At 36.3% G+C, this 25,067-nt stretch overlaps 1 protein-coding gene across 12 annotated transcripts in view; it reads left to right on the forward strand.

Moving 5' to 3' along the window:
- Positions 1–21,105, forward strand: part of LOC121497906 (thiamine transporter 2-like) — a 42,488-nt gene extending 21,383 nt beyond the window's left edge. For all 12 annotated transcript variants that reach the window (XM_041767675.1, XM_041767677.1, XM_041767674.1 and 9 more), the window contains 3 exons: positions 3,839–4,031; positions 10,074–10,215; positions 19,798–21,105. In XM_041767675.1, the coding sequence (XP_041623609.1) occupies positions 3,839–4,031; positions 10,074–10,215; positions 19,798–19,974 (512 nt within the window). In that variant the 3' untranslated portion in view covers positions 19,975–21,105. The remainder of the gene's footprint in view (positions 1–3,838; positions 4,032–10,073; positions 10,216–19,797) is intronic.
- The last annotated feature ends 3,962 nt before the right edge of the window (positions 21,106–25,067 follow it).

A 25,067-nucleotide genomic window follows, 5' to 3' on the forward strand; every position in this document is an offset into this window, starting at 1 on the left:
AAATCATAGTCTTAGGTCGATTGGTTGTAGTGATTTCAACACTGAATACCAAAAAAAAGAGTTTTTGCCACAAAATTTAAAAGAGGGAATGAACATAAGGGAAGATTGACATAGCTATCCATGGAAGATAAAGTTTTACCAATCCACAAAAACAGGGACTGCAAATTTGTGTCCCATTGGCTGAACCTGGTTTGGCCATAAAGATTTGAATGGTTTAAGGTTAAGCTATCTCATCACTTTCCTCTCTAACTGCTCTGTAACTCTGGTCTTTAGAAACTACAGTTGCAAACCATTAATAGAAGTGGGCAAACGATGGCTCATGCCCACCAGAGCTAAAAGGTTTTACATTTTAAGAGGTTGTAAGAGAAAAAATAATATATGACAAGGGCTTTAAGAATAACAAATCCAGGCAAGCAACCAAATAAAAACAAAGAAGGCTATGTGATCCACATGCCTAAAATATTTACTACCTAGCCCTTTATAGAGTGAAGATCTTGAAACCAATGTAGTGGATTTCTAACCAGCATTTTTAAATCAAAGAACAGAATAGGGACACCTGGGTGGTTCAGTAGTTTAGCACCTGCCTTCTGCCCAAGGTGTGATCCTGGAATCCTGGGATCAAGTCCCATATCAGGCTCCCTCATGGAGCCTGTCTCTCCCTCTGCCTGTGTCTCTGCCTCTCTCTTTCTGTGTCATAAATAAATAAAATCTTTTTTTAAATGTGGCTTTAAAAAAAGAAGAACAGAATAGAAAATTTAGAATAGAATAGAATGCATTGCAGCTTATAAGGATAAGTTCTATTTTGTGAAAATTCTGTTTACATACACATATGTATGTACTAGTGGACATATAAAATATATTCCTTTTTCAGACTGTGGCCAAAGATCTTTGAAATCTATTATTCTAGGAGCTAGTTTATCATTTCAAAAGTTCCCATTGAGGCAACTTAAATAATATATTTATATCTCTCCTTAACTCTACATGTAGGGATTTGGCAAAGCTTTCTGTCTTCTGATTAAGATTATTTTCCGGACTCAGCTTCCTCATTCCCTACCATATCCAGATATTTGTTAGAATAATAGTGACTCCAGACTGGATTCTTACAATCTTCCATCCCATCTCTTCTATACAGCCAGGTTATTGTATTATCTTGTATAATTTTCTCTCTGCCCTTTCCTACATTATATACTTTCATTCATTTGTCATCAGTATGAACCAGTAAGAACTGTGACCCTCCACGGTAGCCATTAACAAATAGTAATCCTTGACTGTGGAGAAAATGGCTGTAAAAGACAAAGTGTAATAGGAAAGGAGAAAGGCAGGCGGGCGGCGGGGGGTGACATGGTGGGTGAGACAGGCCCTCCAAGAGGATATGTATGTTCCTGAGCATTTACTGCTTCCTCTTGAGCTGACTGGTAAGCGTCTGCTTCAACCTCATTTACCTATAGGCGGATTTCTGATATTGCATTTTGACCAAGAGGTTGAGCAGCAAGACTGAGTGACCTTGAGTAGGTCTCTGGGGGAAGGAGGTTTTCTCGCTTCTGCTACAGGCTTCACCCTTCAACCTTGTCCTGGGCTTTCTACTTTCCAAAAACTTCCCTCCTGGCTGAGAAGCTATAGTGGTTTGGGGCTTCCTAGATTCTTGTCCCTGCATGCTTCGTTTCCCCCAGAACATAGTTTGTGAAGTTTGAAATCCTTTTCCAAAGAGAGTGAGGTGAAGAGGAGGGACAGCGGGCTGACACAGAGTTAATGCTCTAAAGTCCAAAGGGAGAGCCCAGAGCTAGCTTTGAAGTGAGCCCAACAATGCACATGGATTTTCCTGACATAACAAAGCTTTCACATCAAATAAGACTTTGAAGATAATATTTTTGAAGTTGGGGTGTTCCACACCCACATATTTGTTGAACATTTCAGGGTCCATTGTTGAGGTAATATTCTTCTGACTTCCCTTTCTAAAAATTCCATTTTGACTCCTAGAAACCTGTTCTAGGATTTATTTACCTTAAATCCACTTCCTCCCTAAGGACTTGCTCCTCAGGGGAGGGGAGAAAAAAAACCCTCTCTTCAGATAATGTGCCCTTACTGAGGGCATCTGTAGAAAAGGTAAAATGTTCATAAAATTAATTCTTTAAAAGATTTCTAAATGTAATATTTCTTTAGTCTCTTTGTGATAGGGAGGACCCTAATTAGTGTCAAATTTTTAGGCAGAACCAGGTGAAGAAGGACTGGTCTGCTGGCCTAAGCCTTCTTTCTTTAAGAAAGAAAGCTAAGGGTAGCAGGAAACCTGACAATTGATTACTTCATTCACAGCACAATGTATACATTATAAAGCATGTCTACATAATGAACATTATTAAATGAATTTGTCCTGGGATATGTCTTGTGACTACATATAGGGTTCGGGTCAATTTTCTCATCCTCAGCATTATTGACATTTTGGGCGGGGAAACTCTTTGTCCTGGGGCCTGTCCTATGCATTGTAAGATGTCCCACAACATCATTGGTCTCATCCCACTAGATCCCCTTAGCATACTACCACCAACACCAACACTGCCCCTGCCAAGTCATGGCAGCCAAAGTTGTCTTCAGATAGTGCCATCTGTCCCCTGAAGGGCAAAAATTCCCTTGGGAGAACCACTAGGTTATGGTTAGTTTAAATTTGAGTTGGGGTCAGCACTTTTACAATCCTTATCACACTATTAAAACTATAAATTGATATATCCAATTTCTCCAGTAGACTATATTATTTTCAAGAGCAAGGATCCAAAGTTGACCACCATATTTTCCCACAGAGAAGCTCAAAAATGTTTGATGGGTGTGTAGGTGAAGGAATGAGTCAGCAAATAAAGAGGGGAATGATTAAACTAACAAATGAGGGGAAATTGTAAGGAGAGAATTCTTGAAAAAAGGTTTGGTATCTTTCAGGGATTTGAGGACGTTTCCAAATCGATGTTATAGAGAAGATAGAGAAAACAGAGGTAAGGACAGAAAGAGAGAATCCCTCCTTGCTAGAGCATTCATAGCATGGCACAGAGAAGGACATGGTAGCAAGGACTGGCATTCAATTTGAAGAACTTGATGCCTCATTTGGTCACCAAGTATTCACAAATGACCATTCCTTACACTGTGCTTTGTCTTGACTGAACTTGAGTCAGGCTCCTCTCCTTATTACAGACGCCTCACATTTTGCTTGCCCCAACTCTGAGTAAACACAACATAGTATGGAATGTGCCCCAGCCCCCCATCAGCTTCTCCTGAAAATTGACTGACCACAGCAGGACACTTTCCTGTCCGTTTCCACTGATCATTTCCCCTTGCTTGTCCAGCTTCCTCTCCAGAGATCTTGCTTATGTCTACTTGCCCTACAGAAAAGTACCCTTACAAAAGAAAACCCTTTTTCTATTTGATTTCAAGATGCTTGCAGATTTTGGCAATCAGAGCGTTCTCCCTATTGCAAGTCTTTCTTCTGAATAAAGCCTCTTCCTATCAAAGTCTGGTTTGCTTTTTGTTTGACATCAGATTTCTGAACCCGAGTTTTATCTCCTCAAAGGTAAGAAGAAAGAAAAAAAATGGCCTCTATGGGGCCATTCCAGTCTGTGATTTATGGAAACCCAAATTCAGCTGGTCTATTTCAAACTTTAAGAGAAAAAGATATGTACACTTCACAGAACTAGATCAAATGATTTTCATTCAATCGAAGTTCACAATAAGTCAACATGTTTTACCATAGCCTGGAAATGCTTCAATGCCTATCCAATGTGAATTTTAACAAAATGGTGCCCTATTTTGTTACGTGTGGATGACAGGTTGTACTATATGTCGGTTCCTTTCTTTCCAGGGGCTCTGGCTGCCTTCACAGCAGGCTGTGTGAAAGTCAACTGGGATCTCCTGGGAGAGCTGGCCCTGGCGATATTCTCAGCTGCAGATGCAGGTTCTCTATTTCTCATGCATTACACGACTAATATTTGGGTGTGCTATGCTGGTTTTTTGATCTTCAAGTCAAGTTACATGCTTCTCATAACAATAGCAGCGTAAGTATTTATCATTTCTTGATCTAAATCTGAAGCAACGAGACAGATTTATTTATTTATTCTTCCAGTTCTTCTGAATAGCGTTTGCAATGTTATATTTAATGTTTAAAATAAGACACAACAGAACTATATTCTTATTTTAACTGACTTTCTCTTGGGACTCAATTAGGGTTATTAACCCAGTAAAAAAAATTCAAACTTCTCACAACTAATAAACAATGATATACTCTGAGGTTTTGATTTTTAATGTTTTTATACTGTACTTATTTAATGGAGTAATTTTATTAATTTTTTCTTTTGTAGTCTTTTTTTAAACACTTAGCATGAGATCTATGCCTCTTAGCAGATTTTTAAGTGGGTATTACAAGATTCTTATCTCTAGGCATGATGTTGTACTTCAGACTGCTAGAACTTATTTATGTTGCATGACTGAAAGATACATATTTATACACATTAAGTAGCAACTTAATTTTCCCCTCTACTCAGCCCCTGGAAACCACCACTCTATTATTTGCTTCTATGAATTTGATTATTTTAGGTACATCATATAAGTGGAATCATGCAACATTTGTCCTCCTATGACTGAAACATTTCATTTAGTGTTCCCAAGATTCATCCATGTTGTTGCATATGGCAGGATTTCCTTCTTTTTAAAGGCTAATAGTCAATTGCATGTATGTACTACATTTTCTTTATTAATTAATCCATCTATAGACATTTAGGTTGTTGTCACATCTTGGCTATTGTGAATAGCAGTATAACAAACATGGGGGTGCTCATATTTCTTCTAAGTTCTGGTTTCAACTGTTTTGGATAAATACTCAGAAGTGTGAATTTCTGGATTGTATGGTCATCCTATTTTTATTTTTTTTAAAATTTTATTTATTTATTCATGAGAGACACACACAGAGAGAGAGAGAGAGAGAGAGAGAGAGAGAGAGAGAGGCAGAGACACAGGCAGAGGGAGAAGCAGGCTCCTCGCAGGGAGACCGATGTGGGACTCGATCCTGGATCCTGGGTTCATGACCTGAGCCAAAGACAGATGCTCAACCACTGAGCTACCCAGGTGCCCTGGTCGTCCTATTTTTAATTTGTTCAGGAACATCCATACTGTTTTCCATAGCGGCTGCACCATTTTATATTCCCACCAACAGTGTACCATTGTTCCAATTTCTCTGCTTTGATTTTGTTTAATTTAATAATAAAATAAGATGTGATTGTATCTAATAGTGATTCAGGGTTTTTTTGTTTGTTTTTGTTTGTTTGTTTTTAGTTTTTTTTTTTTTTTTTTTTTTTTTTTTAGTGATTCAGTTTAGTTTTCACTCCCAATTTTCCCTACCTGCTTGAAAAATCACAGCACATCTGTTTCTTCAAATAGTTTCAGGGCAGTTGTAGAAGTGAAGCTGTTCTATAAAACAACATATAAAGATAATAAATGTTAAATCATTCAGCAGTTTAAACATAGAGAATATTTTATCTCAATTAATTAAAAAAGAAAGAAAAGGAGCTAAGAGAAGTGATGAATGCTTCCTAGAGAATATCTAAAAGGATTAGGTAGGTGTTACTCATCATTTCCTGTGTGGTAATATGTTTAATTTTAATTAGAAAGTGGATCATGGATAAAGCAAACATCTGAAAATATTTTTCCTCGACTTGACATTATCAGCTGCATAATTTTGGCATGCTCTTTGGACTTAAACTTTTCTTAGAAGCCTATGGAACACCATAAAATATATCAATATATGCATTATGGAGTCCCAGAAGAAGAGAACATAAACAGGAAGAAAAAACACCTGTGAAGAAGCAATGGCCAAAAAGTTCCCTAATTTGGTCAAAAGCATTAATTTAATTTACATATCCAAGAAACTCAAACATTCATTTAAAACATTAATTTACACATTAAAGAAACTCGCCTGTGAACTCCATGTAACTTACAATTGGGGTTAGGTCTACGAGTTTGTTATTTCTTTACTATTTGTCCCAACTGTTCATTTGTCTTTATCCCTCTTTTGAAGTTAAGTGAGCTTTCTTTTTGTTTGTTTGGTTTTTTTTTTTTTTGAGCTTTCTTTTTAATTCCATTTTTATTTCTTCTATTTGTTTTCCTTGGCTAAGTCTTCATGTTTTTAGTAGGATTAGGTTTTTAACTCATCAGTTTTTCTTAAATTAATATTTTACTACTTTGTGTATAAATACTTTACATAATTCCATTTACTCCCTGTCCCTTGTATTGTTTCATAGATTTCACTTCAGTTTCTGTTATAAATGCTACAGTACATTATTATTCTATTTGCTTTAAACAGAAAATTTTATTTTTAAAAATTAAGACAAGAAAAAATAATTTGCTCATAGATTTACCATTCTCAATACTTTTTTTTTTTTTTATAGATCCATGTTTCCTTTTACTGTTGATTCCCTTCAGCCTGAAAACTTCCTTTAACATTTCTTGTACTGTGAACCTCCTGGTGAATAATTTCTCTCAAATTTTATTTGAAAATACATTTTATTGTCATTTAAGTATATTTTTGCTGATTGGAATTCTAAATTAATAGTGGTGGGGTTTTTTTTCCATTCAGAATTTTAAAGATTTATTATTCCATTGTCTTCCAATTTGCATTAAGGAGTTCATTGTCATTCTCATTGTTGTTCCACTAAATGTGATGATAATTTTACTTTTGGCTACTTCTAAGATTTTCTGGTTTATTTGATTTTTGGCAATTTAACTATACTTATGTTTTCTTTATGGAACAGTATGATTTTTGGTTTATCCTGTTATTTTCTTATTGTTATTTCAGTCTTTTCTGATCTTCAGCATACTAACAAGGAGATCTCTACCTTCCCCCACTTTTATGTTAGAAATTATTCAAAATGTTTTGTTTTCTCTTAGCAATCTAACTCTCGATTAGGAAAAAGAACTCAAACCAAACCTAAATTAGTTTGGTGTACTGCTCCATGGCTACATTTAGGAAGATGGAGAACTTGAAAATTAGTAAAAATAATTTTTCAGAGTTATTTGTACTGACCACAGCTTCCACACAGTGAAAAAGTAAAAGTATATTATTCTTGAATATTTCAGAACATATTGGCTCACAGCCATCTGCATTTCTATTGCATACCATGAAGCAAGTCAATATTGTTCTTCTAAAGAACCAAATAGGAAAATCTGGAAAAAAAAATAGTAAGATTAACTGTCAGAATATAGATAGTTCAGGAAAACTCAATCAACCAAAATGTTTTGGTGTGTTAAGAAATTCTCAGAATGATTTATCACAGACATGAGGAAGTAGAGGGTTAAGCCACATGAATAATAAGAATGCTGAGATTCTGGGAGGCCGTGAAGATGGAATTCATAGGCTGATGGTCAAGCTTTTCCCAGACAATATGTACAGAACATTCTACATAAAGCTCAGTGATCGTCTTTCATCTAGTTTATCAATTCAGTCACATGATTGATCTTAGTGTCAGGATATACACTCATAGTGAGGCAAAGAAAAGAACTTGACCTCATAGATCTCTCAAATTTGGTGCTAAATGAAATTATCACTCCCATGTCCAGCTTCAGAATACTGATAGAATATCATCTGTAGGTGAATCCAGTCTCTGTAACTTAATTCACATCTTTTTACTATTCTAACTTCTAAGAAAATTTTAAAATAAATTTAGTACATGTAGGATAAATGTATTTCTAATGCAAAGCGTTAGTGTTCAGATTTGGAAGAAATTCTATGATCGACCATCCATGGTTTCAACCATCATGTGATACAAGAAGTTCATATTAAAAAAATACGATTAGTCTGTAAAAGAAGATATTTTTTCTACTTCTTTTTCATGATAAAAACTGATAAATTTAATTAAATAATAGTCAAAGCAGTTATCTGGGTTCAGTTACGTATTCCCTATTGAAGTGTAAGCTCTGTGAGGGGAAAAATCATGCTTATTCATTGGTATGCCCCAATGCTTGTTCTTGCTTCATGATAAACATTTGGTTAGCATTTCTTGAGAAAAAAAAAAAGAGCAATGAACAAATACAATAATACAACATAAAGAATAGTAACTTTGAGCTATTGATTTTTTTAATTTAACCATTCTATTTTTATATTGGCGCAAAATAATGTGTTTTTTAATGCTTTATAAATTGTTCCTATTACTTTCCTTTGAGTTCTAAGGTAAATTCGTAAACACAAATCCCATAATGTCATGATATATGGAACGTAAATGATCAAATAAAATTTCAAAGTGGTTCAATCTTTAAATTACAGACTATCCCAGAGGCTCATGTGTATTGAGTGCTAAAAAATGCCTAACAGAAGAACATGAATATAATTCTCTTTCCAAGAGTGTATTAGCCCTGAGCAGTGTACTCTGCATCATAGTTTTATGACTCAGTAAGAGCTTTGAAATAAAATTTTAGACAGTAGGATTCCTTGTCATTTCAGTTACCTGGAGAAATACTTTTTGGGCTTAGACTGAAAAATCTTAGGATTCAATGCCACCCTCAGCCTAATGTCAGCATTATGACTCCATCTGAACCCCCCAGATATAAAGAAAGGTCTTATCCAAAACCAAGTAATTGCTGATGCATTGTTTAAGCATCGGTACTGATTAAATCAAGATTCCAATCTGAAATAATTTGCATACTGAAAGGGAATCTGCCATTTGATGTAATCTAGGTTTCAAGAGCATCTATGTAGTGTAATATTTTTTTCCAGAGGAAAAAATTGTTAGCTGAGCAAGGAACCCCTGAAACTCTAAGGCCCATTTGGACCACATGTTATATTCACTTTGTAGAATCTAGGGTTATTTATAGGTTTTGTATGTTTAGTTGGTAATTTTTTGCACTGAAATAATACATTTTCATTGAATCACATGATTTTTAAATGCTTATATTTGTCTTTTAATATGATGATTTGGGGAAGGGATGTTAAAACCCATAGTTAAAACTTTCCATTTGCTTCCGTATTTTTTAAGATTTTATTTATTTATTTATTTAGTTATTTAGTTATTTATTTACTTGAGAGAATAGGGAGAGAGAGCATGAGTAGTGTGGGAAGGCAGGGGGAGAGGGAGAAGTAGACTCCACACTGAGCAGGGGACCCCACACAAGGCTGGATCCAAGGACCCTGGGCCGAAGGCAGATGCTTCACTGACTGAGCCACCCAGGTGCCTCTGTTTTCTTATTTTTGAATAAATTAGAGTTTTAAGTATTTTAGCTGAATTAAATGGAAGAATTCAAATGTATATATGTCAGTCTTGCCTAAATTTTAAAAACCAACCAATTTAAAATGAACTAATTGCCAGATTGACTTGACTGTGAAAGAAAATAATTTGTGAGTTTTCTAGAAAAAAAATTTACCTATTAGACTCTGAAACTGCTAATGTAGACAGTCAACGATCCGGTGAACAGCCTACAAATAAGTAAAAACTCATCAGATTAACTTTTGATTTATTCATTGATATGTCTAGGTTAAAAAGTGACTCCTACACCATATCCACGTCCAATAATGTTCAGTGTTCCCTTATTGCAGAACATTTGGAATATTTGGTTTAATTTTAGAAAAGGATAATTAGTTTTAAATTCTCATAATATATCACATCTCATGGAATGTTAAAATATAACACTTCACTACGCCACTTACCCTTGTTCCTTTTTCTCTGGTAGAAGAGCTTTTTAGCAGGAGACTGCCAACAGAGGCCTGGGCTTCCTGAGGGGAGCCAAATCTTGGGAACAACACAATTCCCTTCTCTGTATTTAAAAGCCTACCTATGAGGACTCCTGGGTGGCTCAGTGGGTTAAGCGTCTGCCTTCAGCTCGAGTCATGATCCCAGGGTCCTGGATCCTGGAATTGAGTCCTGCGTAGGGTTCCCTGGTGAGCAAGGATATGTGTCTCCCTCTCCCTCTGCCACCCCCTCGCTCATATGTTCTCTCTCTGCTTTCTCTCTCTCTCTCTCTCTCTCTCTCTCAAATGAATAAAGAATCTTTAAAAAAATAAAATAAAAACCCACATATGTGTGCTTTCAAAACTCTTTCCATTTGTACACTGTTAGATTTCAGATTGCTGTTAATCTCAGTGTGGAACGCTATGCCCTGGTGTTCGGAATCAACACCTTCATTGCCCTGGTGATCCAGACTGTCATTACTGTAGCTGTGGTTGACAACCAGGGACTGGGGCTTCCGGTCAGCATACAGGTAAGTGCATACCTGGGTGCCTTCATTGACACAGAGGCATATTTTGAAAACTACACACACACACACACACACACACACACACACACATTTATATTATTAGACATAGTAATTGGACTTGCTGAGATATAATTTTCATACAATAAATTGACATATAAATAAATTTATATACAGTTCTATTAATTTGGGGAAAAAAAAGCTGTGTAGCCACCAACACATGAAAATCAAATACAGCGCCTTCACCCAGACAGTGCCCCTTTGCCATCAGCTGCCTTTCTCCACAGTACCCCCCAGCAACCCACAGATTGGTTTTCTATCCCTAAAGCTTTTTCATTTTAGAAAGTCATATAAATGAAATTATAGAACCGATAGCCTTTTGTTTCTGCCTTGTTTTCATTTAGCATGGTGTCTTCAATGGAATAATTTTATAATTTTTATAAATTTATTTTTATAAATAATATATTAATTTATATATTTATATATTTATATATTTATATAATTTATAAATTTTTTATAAAATTTTATAATTTTATATAAATATGATGTAGTTCAGATACATTCTATTTCTTAGAAAACTTTTTCATTAAACAGGTGACCTTTTCATTAAGCAGATGAAAGAATGAAAGCACTACCTAAAATAGACCCAAAAAGTCATTCCAGCTGAAATGGCTCTCGTTACCCACAGCTCCACATGTTTTTCTTGCCATAGCTAAAATTCAACCTTATTAATGCTTAGCTCACAAATTTCATAAGCCTACTCAATCTCATGGACAAAATGTTCAATCTTACAAGTCCCTACACATATCTAATGCAAATGTTTAGAATATTGAAATGTCTTCTTTAAAAACAAAAAGAGAAAAAAGAAATTATTTCAGGAAACACAATTGAATGAGTAACACCAGGATATTTAAGAAATCTATTTAAATCTCACAGTAGTTCAGTAGAAGGAAAGAGATCTTCATTGAGTAAATATTAAAATTAAGATTACTATAAACTCAATTCTTTTTGAGAACATAAAGGGATCAATTGTTACTTTCTAAAATAAAATTTAAATTCCTGGTTTATTATCTAGCTTGAAATTTGCTCTCCAGCTTTTTAGAAATCACTAGGTGTATGATGTGATGTGATCAAGAGAGCACAAGCTTGAAATCCACAAAATATGTATTTGAATCTTGATTTTTTATTAGTGATTTCTTAAGAATTTTTTTATTTGGGAACATTTCAAATATATCTTAAAAATAGAAAGAATAGTGGCATGATGTCCCAGGCATCCATTACTCAAATATATGGCCAATCTTATTTCACTTGTACCTGCCACCCACTTGCTCATCCTTCCCCGAGAGATGTAGTTTTTTTTTAAGGTCTCAGTTTTCTCTTCAGTAACATGGAGAATATAATACCTACTTCATGAGGTCTTATACAGATTAGATGCTTGCCTGTAAAATTCACCATTCCTGGCCTGTAGTGTACTCAATACATGGTGCATTTTTCTTTAGTGGGAAAATCAATACACTTTGACCTTTCTGGGCAGTTCACACAAACATCCAAAGCAGAAGGTGAAAATTAAATTTGGCAGAAAAAGTCAAGCTTCACCTTTGTTTCCCCTGATAATTCAAGATTTTCAAATTGTTTTATCTTCTCAACCAAGGCATATCTAGATTCAGGGCATTCCTCTAAAATCTTTCTTTGTCTTTCTACCTACCTTCTCTTATCGTCTCTGCCAATATCCTTAATGCTAGAACAATTTTCATTGAGATTATTCTATGTATGTTATTTAATCTAAAATTCAGCTCCTAAATAAAGGACTGGTTTACCCAAGGGCCAGAGCAGGGTAAGCACAAAATATACAGTCCAAAGGCATAACAGAAGACAAATCCTATTTCTATAAAATATTTCCCAGATTAAAAAAGTATTACTGTAGATTTCTGGTTTTGAAAAGCAGGCTTCTTGGGATGCCTGGGTGGCTCAGAGATTGAGCATCTGCCTTCAGCTCAGGGCATGATCCCGGGATCTGGAATCAAGTCCTGCATCGGCTCCCTGCAGGAGCCTGCTTCTCCCTCTGCTTGTGACTCTGCCTCTCTCTGTGTGTGTCTCTCATGAATAAATAAATAAAATCTTTTTTTAAAAAAAAAGAAGAAAAGCAGCCTTCTTAAAGTTGATTTGGGGTAGGAATCTAATTAAATACACTTGAATTAAACTTCAAGAGAGCCAAGAGTATAGAGGTATATTGATTAATAATTCCCAAATCTCAACCATAAATATTCATTTATCATTGATTATGCACTTGTTCATGAGCTTTTTAATATAATTTCAAGGGCCATTTTAAAATATTGGAATCTAAGAAACATAAACTACAACCTAAGTCAGCATTTTCGTAGGACATCGAGATTAAGTGGAAAGAAATCTGCTTTGAGACATCCTGAACTAATTCGTCCATTTTCTCATTACTTCTCAACCTGTTGTCACAACACAGGTTTTTTTATATATTTTTCAATTTAAAAGACCATAGAGATTTTAAAAAGAGGTTCCATATACATCTTTGAATATTACTTAAAGTCTAGGGAGAAAAGACCCATAAGGAAAGCTAAAAAAAATCTTTTTACCTCATCTAGAAAAAAAGCTAAGGAGTAATTTAGCTAGTCATATAAGAAGCAATAACTTGAAAGTGTATCTTTAGTGAAAGCAGATGAACATACTGTTGTATACTGATGATATAAAATAATTTCTGGAGGAATTTTGTTTTTTAAAAATAGGTGAAATTCATACTTGTAAATATGAGGGACTTTTAGAGAGAGTGGCTGAATAATCACACAATTCAAAAAAGATTATTTTTATAAAAAATAATCCTTTTGTGGGGTGCCTGGGCGGCTCAGTTGGTTAAATGTCCAACTCTTGGTTTTAGCTCAGGCCACAATCTCAGGGTCTTGAGGTCGACCCCCACATTGGACTCTGTGCTCACTGGGGAGTCTGCTGGAAATTATATCTCTCTCCCTCTCCCTCTGCTCCTCTCCCTGCATTCACTTGGGCTCTCGCTCTCTCTCATGAATTAATTAATTAATTAAATCTTTAAAAAATAATCCCTTTATTAGATAAAAAAAAAATGTAATAACAAGTTTCACACTAAAATGCCCAACTATTCACAAGTTGGTTACCTGTTATATCCCTCCACCCCTCTCACTGTCTGCCTGGTTCTACCCCTCAATTTGCAGAGATACCCCTTGGAAGGAGGAACACCTTGGTAACCATAGATTTCTTATTGATTGAGGGAGTTGACATTCATTCAACTCCCATTCGTGAATCTCATTACGTTCACCCACCTCCTCCCTGGAGGGTCTTGAAGCTTAAGATAGGAAAAGCAACTGTTGATACTGTCAGGGAGGAAAAATACTGTTTCCTCTCACCCTATTTGGCTCTGAGCTGAGTCTCCGTAACAATGACAAATTAACAATAGCACACAAATGTATTTGATACAAGTTTTATGTAACACAGGAACCTTCATAAGGAAATGAAGACCTGAAGAAATAGTCAAACCTGAGTGTTTTTATGCTAGATTTGATAAAGAGTGGAAAGTTGTGGGAAAAAAAATATGATAGAACAAAAAGGAAATGAGCTAAGAATAGTAAATTGGGGAAACTTCACATGGCCTGTTCATTCAGATTCCTCTCTGTGTCCCTTTATCTTTGGAGATAAGGTTGTTCTTTCCTCCGGGTATAGACACTAGGGTCTTATGACTTGCTCCAAGGGAAGGTCTGGAAGTCCTTCCTGCACCTGCCATGTCTCAAATTCCTTTAGTTAAAAAATATTCACCATGCCAAAGTGTCATATTTGGGGGTAGATTGTCCTGAATGCCATCACCAGCAAGTCAAACAAGGACACATGAAAAAGAAAAAAGAAAGGCCATTGGTGTAAAGTGACCCCTCGATGTCATGAAAACCACAGCTGCTGCCCTGCTCTGTCTTTCATGTCCTCATTGAGAAATGCAAAATGATCCTCCCGAGCTCTCTTGGCAGGAAGCCACTGCACTCAGCCACTTTGGGACCAGATGGACCCCTGATTACACACTCCATTAGATTATCTAGCTAGGATAACTGGTACTTTGGTTTGCCTTAAATTAAATAAAAATTAGAATCATGAAAATGGATTTTTAGTTTTAACCCCAAAGGGCTTCATAAGAGAAGGGGCACTCTAAACAGAAAGATTACTTCACAAAAAGTAGAACAGTGATGCTATTATTTTAAGTGCATGAAATGGGGATTTGTTCAGATTTCAGGCAGCCTCCCATATATCAAATCTGAAATTTCTCAGATGTGTTTAAAGCGTGGACTATTTGCCAATCCAGATAGCTTAGATGAGTGTTTTCAGTTCACATTCATTAACTCAAACATGGGAGATGTGTGATCTGTTGGATTTTGGTCCTACGATTTCATCAACTATTTTGGAATCTTAAAGAATAGCTTAACAGGGGGTCAGATTTTCATTATCAAACAAAATAACTACTTATTAAGATTTTCAGTGAGTTTGGGTCCTGACCCTCAGATATTGTCTTGTTTTCTCACTTGTCTATTCTAGTGGAAATGGTCCAGAGGCAAGTACCTTCAGAGGAATGTGGTTGAGGGATTGCATTTGAAGAAGGAGAAGAAGGGCAGGTGTCCACATTCAAACCCAAGTTTTGCACTGAGGGGAGCACTTGACAGGATGAGCACTGGGTACTCTATGTTGGCAAATAGAACTCTAATAAAAAAATATATATAAAAGAAACCCCAAGATTGAAGTCAACAAGGGTTTTTAAAAATATTAAATTAAGAAAGACTTACTTCCATTAAACGTTATAGACTTTTAACAATATTAAAATAAGAAAGGCTTATTTCCATTATAGCATAAATAAACTAGGTATCAGAAAAAAATTCTTAACACTACAAAGCACCTAAAACTCCTGGATATAAATTTAAGATTTTTTTAATAAGTGGCTGAATTGGTAAGAAATAAGAACACTCCTCAGAGGTCAAAGCAGGAACAGGAAACCAGATAGACAAGGAAGCACTAAATCTATCATGTGCTCGAGCATCTGCTAATTCTCCCAGTGACCTCGAATTTTGGTTTTAGTGGCAACCCCAAGGGCTACATCCTCAGTGAGCAGAAAAACAGAACAAAACATGAAGTTATTGGGGAAACTCCAACAAAGAAGATGAATCTGGGTGGTATCAGGGAATTTACCCTGGAAATTTGCTTTCATAAGCAGCACTTACATAATTCTGGGTTCCAATGTCTATAGGCTAAACATTTTTTTTCTATTTTTTTTAAAGATTTTATTTATTTATTCATGACAGGCATGCAGAGAGAGGCAGAGACACAGGCAGAGGGAGAAGCAGGCTCCTTACTGGGAGCCCAGTGCGGAACTTGATCCCAGGACCCCAGGATCAAACCAGAGCCAAAGCCAGATGCTCAACCACTGAACCACTCAGGTGCCCTAAATATTTTTTTCTAAAGCTGAGTATGTAGTTAAAAGAGGCTCTGGTTGGTAATGGCCCCAGGCACCTGTATGTATCAAAACAAATGGTCTCTGGAAGACTGTTCCTCAATATAGAAACCAAAAAAAAAAAAATGCCTCAGATAAAATTCCACCAAATATAAGATTACGATTTTTTAAAACATCCAAAATCATGAATGGATATAAAGTACTATGAGCAAGCCAACTGAAATAATAAATAAAGAATCAAACAGCAAGGATTTGAGATGGAGGAATTATCAGCATTAGAATATAAAGTAAGATGTTTGTACACAAAGGAAAATAATAACATAAGAATGGGACAAGATATATCTTGAATGATTGTGAATATTTGGGAAAAATAGAATTCATGAGAATTAGGACCTTAAATATGTAGGAAAAATTATTGAATGTGAAGAAATCACCAAGAATGCAGCACAGAGAAAGAGAAGTGGAAAAATTAAGACATGTGGAAATGAAAGTGAGAAAATTAAACAAATATCTATTTGGAGTTCTTTGAGGAGATAATAAAGGTAGTAGAGAGAAGCTGATAAATATTCTCTGAGAATTTTCCAAAAGTAATCAATAGCATGTATTCTCAAAATTAAGAAAGAAGCCCCCAAAATCTCAAAAAAAAAGTAACATTATATGTTCTCATTCATTTGGGGAATATAAATAATAGTGAAAGGGAATATAAGGGAAGTGAGAAGAAATGTGTGGGAAATATCAGAAAGGGAGACAGAACATGAAGACTCCTAACTCTGCGAAACGAACTAGGGGTGGAGGAAGGGGAGGAGGGCGGGGGGGTGGGGGGTGAATGGGTGATGGACACTGAGGGGGGCACTTGACGGGATGAGCACTGGGTGTTATTCTGTATGTTGGCAAATTGAACACCAATAAAAAATAAATTTATTGTTAAAAAATGAAAGGGAACAAAGGGAAAGGAGAGAAAATGAGTGAAAATATCAGTGAGGGTGACAAAACATGAGAGACACCTAACTCTGGGAAATGAACAAGGGGTAGTGGAAGGGGAAGTGGATGGGGGTTTGGGGTGACTGGGTGATGGGCACTGAGGGGGGCACTTGGCAGGATGAGCACTGGGTGTTATGCTATATGTTGGCAAATTGAACTCCAATAAAAATTTTCTTAATTGTAAGAAAAAAAAAAGAAATTCATATCTAAACACACTGTGGCAAATGCAGAAAACCAAAGAAAAATAAATCTTAAAAATAGAGAAACAGAACTTCAGCTACGGAGAAATGATAATAGACAATTGACTTGTTGGTAGCTCACAATGGAAGCCAGCAGAGCAATGGCTTTAAGTGTTGCCGAGAATACTGGCCAGCCTAGCGCTGTAGACAAAGAGAAACTACGTTTTAAAAATGAGAGCAAAACATTTTCAGACAAATAGAATGAGTGCATTATCAACAAAAATCTTTACAAAAGCCATTTCTAAAGGATGCACTTGAGGAAGAAGGAAAATTATCCCAAACGGAAGGTATTCCCAAAAGAAGGAATGTGAAAAAAAGAAGTAAATGTGTGAGTAAATCTGAACAAACACTAATCATTTAAAATAGTAATAGTATGGTTTTTCAAGTCAAGAATACCACTGAGGTAATTGGTGGAAAATTGAAAAACCATTCTTAGTTCAGCCACAATGCATGCAGAATTTATCAGTTCAGGAAAACTTTAAAAGGAAGTCTGGTACTGTTTAACTCCTGAAACAAGATATAATAAAAATAAAGATCTGCTATTTATTGAAATACAAATAAGCATGTGTTTAAAGCTAAACTTATCTAATAAAGGTCTTATATGTTTTTCTACAACAGAAAAAATATAAATAAATAAAAGAATAATAGTTAGGGGCGCCTGGGTGGCTCATTCGGTTAAGCATCCAACTCTTGATTTCACCTCCGGGTCCTGGGATCAAGCCCCCTGTTGGGGGAGTCTGCTTGAGACTCTCTCCCCTCTCTTCCCTCTGCCCCTCCCCCACCTCTAAAATCAATAAATAAAATCTTTAAAAATAGAAAATAGGGGCACCTGGGTGGCTCAGTGGTTGAGCGTCTGCCTTTGGCTCAGGTCATGATCCTGGAGACCAGGGATCGAGTCCCACATTGGGCTCCTTGAGAGGAGCCTGCTTCTCCTTCTACCTGTGTCTCTGCCTCTCTCTCCATGTCTCTCATGCATAAATGAATAGAATCTTTAAAAAATAAATAAATAAAAATAACACTTATATTCTATATCTTGAGGAGTCTTTAAAAAGATGCCTCAAGTACCAGGCAACAATAGTATATATCAATAGAAAATGTTCAAAACTAAGGATCTTCATGCTGTTGATTATTGATTAGACTCCTAAGGTGGCACAGCAAGGAGGGTGGCAGCCCATCTGGCAGGGAGGCGGATTTCATCACAGCATTGTTTAAATTGCTGCAGCCTAACAATAATGAGATGCCACAGGCTTTTAATCAGTTTTATTATAGTCTTAAAACTCTCTACATGTAGGTCTCTCTACTTCCTGCCTGTGTCCAAGGCAGACAATTCCCACCACCATCACCTTTATACACCATTGCTTTGCTTATTTAAAAGTCAATATTTCAAGTGGAACCATGAAAAAAATTAGAAATAGATTATGCAATTTTTATGCAGAAGAGAGGAATAAAACATGGTATATGGAAAAATAGTTACATGAAGGAGCTCAAGAAAGGAGGAGAAAATTAAGGAACATAAAAAATAAGGAAAATATGGTGGCAAAAAATACAAATATGTGAGTTGTCACTAAAATAACAAATTAGCTCATAGGTTGAACTGCCAATTTACAGGAAATAGGGGAAGCAGAACTCATTACATGACATCCAGGATTACCACCAAAAAACACCTGCCTCTGGGAAATTACACTTTTTCAACAAATAACATTTTTTAAAAGATCGATAGTGTCCTGAGAAATTCAGCAATCAATCACAATGTGTGGATCTTATTTGAATCCTGATTCATACCCAGAAGCTAAAAATATTATGAGACAAGCAGAGAAACTTGAGTACTGACTAGACGATACTAAGCAATTGTTAATTTTTTAGGTGTCTTCATGATGTGTGGTTATGCTTTTGCACATCCTTCTTTTTTAAAGATACAAACTGAAATATTTATTACAATCCTGTGATACTGGATTCAAATTAATCTGTGAGGGGGAAGGGAAAGCGATTGGGGCCTTAGGGAACCAAGAGTGGCTGCTGCTGGTGATTGATGAAACCAGGTCATGGGATTAGTGGGCGTTTGGATACTGTCCTATCCACTTTTGTGAATGTTTATAATTTTCCAAAAATAAAAATTAAGCAATTCAAAGCTAAATAAACCAGGACAAAAATAAAAATAACAAAAAAATATTTTCAGGCTAGATTCTTAAAGGGTTGCAACCATAGTCTATTTACAGAAGACACATTTAAAATTATGAAGACATGTGAAGTTTGGAGGGGGGAGGGAAAATTCATACCATGCAAATGAAAAATTTAAAAGTTACTGTAAATTTTTTAAAGATAAAGCATAATCAAGACCTCTTGATATGTATGTCTAAGGAAAATCATTAAAATGGTTGAATGTTCAACTTACTCATTAAGAACATATATGAGTTCTAATTTCCATTATTAATATCATTTCAATATTTTGGATAGAAATACTGTATTCTTTCTTTTTATTACTGTTATTTTTGGATAGAAATTCCATCAAGCATGTCAGATTCTAAGAAAAAAACTCTCAATTTCATATACTAAATGCAAATATGAAAAAAGAAGGAAAGCAAGAAGGAAGTCTATATATAGTCTATATTAATGGAGAGTTTCAAAACTACAAACACAGTTAACATTGATTGAATTCTACTATGTAGGTACTCTTCTATATACCTTATGTGTAATAACACATTTAATCCTCACAACAAATGTGTAAATATTGTTATTATCCTCATTTTACAATTGAGAAAATGCGGCTGAAAGAGAATCCGTGACCTCTTTAAGATCTCCCAGCTAGCAGTAAAGCGTCCCTACCGACCTTTATTGTTAAATGTCCATTTTAATGTCATTCACTGATTTCTTTTTCTTTTTCTTTTTCAGTTTTTAATTTATGGGAGTTATTTTTCCGTTATTGCTGGAATTTTCCTAATGAGAAGCATTTACATAATCTGTTCAGCCAAATGCGGAAAGGAACATTGTAGGTCTACTACTGGTCGGAATCCAAGCAAACGAGAAGACTCAATTTCTAATACAAACACAGTAACAACACAGTTTTAGCCTGATCTCTCCTACTTACCATGGACTCAAAGGATGGATGATTCTAAAAATATATGGTGCTACACTTCATAGCATTTTAATTGTTTGTCCTAGATTAAGATACCATAAAAGAGAAGGATTATCATTAACCTCATCGACACCACATCAAAACCTCAGCTACGGGCTGGTAAACTGAGAACAACCAAAAACCGAAGTCAACAAGTTGAGACCAGCCATCTCTATGGCCTCAAGGAGCAACTGGGATCCTAAATACTGTTTTAACACTTTCAAGTCCACCGCAAAACGACATGGAAATCAGACAAATGGGACCATCCAAGAACAAAAACATGAAATATCATAGAGTGAATGATATATATATTGGCTGTCTGTCCCCAACCTCATAAAAGTGTGATTTGTTTTGACTTGGGGAGTAGATAAAGAAATTTCTAGTGCAGGCCTGATGCATAGTAAGTGATCAACATGTGATGACCATTATTATTAAACTCGTATTGTATACTACCAAAAAAAAGTTAGAATCTTTTAATTCCTACAAAATGAGGCCAAAAAATTAAGGAAAAAAATTATTAAATTTACGATGATCCTACACGAAAAGACTGGATAATGTAAAGATTTCAATTCTTTTCAAACTAATTTATGTTTGTTGCAATTTGTGAGTCTTCTGTATCAATGTGACTAAGCCAAGTCCCTTATTTATTCAAACAAGTACTAATCGAGGTATTGCTGTGATGTATTTTGCAGATATGATCAAAGTTCACAGTTGACTTTAAGAGCGATTACCCTTGGGATGCCTGGGTACCTCAGTGGTTGAGCATCTGCCTTTGGCTCAGGGCGTGATTCCAGAGTCCCGGGATCGAGTCCCACATCAGGCTCCCTGCATGGAGCCTGCTTCTCCCTCTGCCTATGTCTCTGCCTCTCTCTCTCTCTCTGTGTCTCTCATGAATTAAAAAAAAAAAAAAAGACAGGGAGAGAGAGATTACCCGAGATAATCTGGATGAGTACATGCCTAATAGTTCTAGCCTACCCATTCTGATAACATGCCCTATGAATTTTGGATTTGCCCGCCCCAGCCCCCACAATCAAGTAAGCCAACTCCTTGAAATGTTTTTTTTTTTAATATATTTCTCCACTGGTTCTGTTTCTCAGGTTGAATCTTGATTGATACAGATTTCAGTACCAAGTTAGTGGTTGTAGAGGACAGATTTATAAGAGCAAAGAAACTTTTCTGAAGTTTCTGGAACTGGTTATCTGATCTAGTTAGATTTAAAGCCATTATGAATCTGTTTCCAGTCATAAGGAAGGCACTAGTAATCATGGCATGATGTGGTTTTAGACACACAAGTATCACGATTGGACACTCTTAATCAAATACTATATTAGTTCCTTAATGTTCTTATAACAAATTACCACAAACTGAGTCACTTTAAACAACTTCTTTTTTCACAGTTCTGGAGGCTAGAAGTCTGAGATCAAGGTGTTGTGAGGGCCATAGTTTCTCTCTGAAAACTTGGTCCAGGGTAGATCCTTCCTTGCCTTTTCCTAGCTTTTAGCAGTTGCTGGCAATTCTTACCATTTGGCTTGTAGACACATCACTCCAATCTGTTCCTCTATTGTCACATGATATTCTCCTTATGTGTCTGTGTCTCTATGTCCAAAGTCCCCTCTTAGCATAAGGAGATCAATCATATTGGATTTAGGGTCAACCCTAATAAGGTCATATTTATAAGTTCTAGATTAATACAAATTTACGTAGTGGGGAGATATAATATTCAACCTAGGACAAATACCTATAGAAAGTAAGGTTCAAAATTGCTGTGTATTTGTCAACTTAGACTATTTTAGTTAAACTAAAGAGAACAATGGAATTGACTGGTTGCTCCTGACAGCACTGAAGACAATAAGGGAGAAAAGAGAATGAGCTCAGGATTTCAAATTCCCAGCTCAAGTGCTGCATTCATGACCTGAAAGCTCTAATATCTTCCCTGAAATAAACCCTTATCTCCTACAGCCACAGAGCTGAGATTTATGATAACCAAACCCAATGTCTCACTCTTCGATTGGCTGATTTACAAAGCAAAATGAACTCCTAACCTTGCAAGGTGTCTTCTGATAAAGTAAGGACATTCACTGGAAATGAATGGAATCCTGAAAACTGGAATGAAAGAGACATATGGTCCTATTTCAATAAAGCTGGGAACATCTAAGCCCTAGATCTGCCAAGTCTTTGCCATTAGAAGCAGCCCTTCCACCCTAGCCTAATAAGGAAGTCCTGTAATGGCATCCACTGAGGTAGCAAGGCATTGCTCAGTCTCATCAGACCCACTCCTACCACCATCTTTGCTTCTAAACCTATAACTAGACCAAAAGATAAACTACAAAATGTGTGAAGACGCATTAAACTCCAAAAGAGCTACATGATTCTCCCAGTTTTTATAGACAGAAATCTAGATAATATGTGTGGGAGTGGATCTTAAGATCGTTGGGATCATGATAGAAGGAACATAAAGTTGGATCAAGCAAAATTTGTTGATATGGGCTGCCAGTTTGGTTGGTTAGCTGAAACACCAAGCCACAGTTGGTCTACACTAAATAACTTGAAATGCCAGAAGTGCCTTGGTATGCTACAGAGGAAAGTATTCAAAAAGGGAAATTACAATGTTAGAGTAGATTTATCATGTGTATTTGTTCACTCAGCTTGGGAGGATCCAGAAGATGCATCTTTTAACATAACTGTGAGAATACATTTGTGAGAGCAGCCCAGCATTCTAGAAGAATGCTGTGGTTGCTTTGCTCTGTAGGTCAATAATTTAAGTGGGAATTGTTACCAATGAACTGAGATACTTAAACACAATGGAGATCTTGGGATCCTAGTGTGGCAGGGGCCACCAGAAGGCACTTAGTTGCTAAAGACAAGATGGGTATGGTTACCATAATGGACAATGGAGCTAAAGCAGTGGTCAGAATAGTCTAACTCACAGAGACATGTGGTGTTGGCTACTTGGTATCCCTAGAAAAGAAATAAATAAACTGTTTACTAAACTCTTACTTGATCTGTATGAGAAACGCATTCTAATTAATTGAAGCAACTTGATATTCAGGAACAGTCATAGTGGAACACGCTACCATTGTTTCATGATAATTTGGAGTCCAGTGTTTCCTGTAGAGTAAAGGTTGCCTGAAGTTTAATCCATCTGGAGATATCTGGAATTTAAGTCCAAAGTGAATAATAAGTTTGACGGTAGTAGAAAGAAATCCTTGGGCATATGAGGCAGCCCCATTGGGAAATCTTCAAAAAAATTTTTTCAGATTAGATATCATGTCAAGACAAACTACTTCAGCTTCTATTCTGGGACTCTGTCTCTCTCTGTTGTGTGCTAAGTGAACACCTGATATCTATCTTTCAATCCACATATTCTCTCTTTGATGGTGTTTCATTTTGTTGCTTGAGTTTTTATTTCAATTTATATATTTTTTTTATTCCCAGGATTTTTATATCAAACTATTCTTATTTTGTCTTTACCTGCAGTTTCACTATAAATCCTTCTTTTTTTAATGGAAGTCATTCTCTTATTTGTTGTTTTAAGGATGCAAAAAAATATTATTTGAAAGATACTGTTAGTTCTATAAAGTCAACTTCATCTGAAGTGAATTTATGTTCCAAGTTTATTTTGCTGCCCTTTCATAACATTCGATGTTTTCAAATATGTGTTAGTTATTTAGTATTGTATAACAAATTACCCCAACCCTTGTTCCTTAAAACGCCACACATTTATTATCCCACAGTTTCTGAGTCAGAAATCTGGACACACCTTAGCTCTTACAGGCATTCAAGGTGTTGACTGCACTGTTACCATCTCAAGGAGGCAGGGCATTGACTGGGGCATGATGCATTCCCAATTTCATGTAATTGTTGGAAGGATTCAGTTCCTCATGGCTACTGAGCAGAAGGCTTCAAGTCCTTGCTAGCTGTTGATTGGAGACTGCTCTCGGTTCCTGGCCACGTGGGCCCCTCCAAAGTGTCAGCTTGCTTCATCAAAGTGCACAAGCCAAGAAAACAAAAACTGGCTTAAAAATGGAAGTCACAGATTTTTGTAACCTAATCAAGAATGTGGCATCCTGTCACCTTTGTGGTATTCTCTTCATTAGTCACTAGATCTAGCGCATACTCCAGAGAAGGTGATTTCACCAGAGCGTGAGCACCAGGAGGGAGGGATTTGGGGAGCCATGTTAGAGGCTTCCTACTACAAAGAGTTTTTGAAACTTTGCTAACTTGCTTTAAGTGAGAGGTGTTTTATTTTCATATTCATTTCTCTCACTCCCTCTTCTTACCTCAGCCCTCACCTTGGCCTCTACCTGTCTAGAAGTTTTGCAGTTATGTATTCCTGCCCCACACCCATGCCCCATCCCATAGTGTAATTGGATATCATAGATCATTCTCATGCCTATAGATGGTTTAAGTCAATTTGTGATCTTGAGACTATGTGCATGTGTCTCTGGTAGGCTCCAATGTATAGGCCAGAGCTCCAGGCAAGAGAGAGTCATAGAATTTTTCAAGACAAAGGCCCCATCCGGATACCAAATCTCAAAAGTGAGCCTGGCTATATCATCCCCTCTCTGCATGGAATCTCTGATCTCCGGGATCATATTCCCACTCTCCACATGCCTATAGCCCACTTCTGGACCCAGACCCCAGCAAGGCCACTGCTACTGCCTTGCATTCTGCATTTCTGTTCTGTGTTTTGGTCCACAGAGATATTTATCTTGTTTTTGAGCCCAGCTATGTGGTTAATTTATTTTATTGGGACATGTTATGTGCCATACCTTCCTCCCCCCACTTTTTGCACAAATGCATCCATGTGTAAAAATATTGAACTGTTGTGATCCCAAATCTCCTCGGCCTAAGGTCTCTACCGCTAATAAAACAGCAGAATCTCCACAGTGGGAAAAAGCTGTAGAAAATAATTAGAAAAAGAAAAAAGGAAACAAAAGGACAAGGAGGGGAGAGGAAGGGAAAGAAAAAAAAAGAAACTGGAAAAGAAGGAATAAGGAAGGAAGAAGAAAAGAAGAGATTATCCCTTTTGTGAATAAAATTGAAG

Source organism: Vulpes lagopus, chromosome 8, assembly GCF_018345385.1.
Source record: "Vulpes lagopus strain Blue_001 chromosome 8, ASM1834538v1, whole genome shotgun sequence".
Classification (NCBI taxonomy): Eukaryota; Metazoa; Chordata; class Mammalia; order Carnivora; family Canidae; genus Vulpes; species Vulpes lagopus.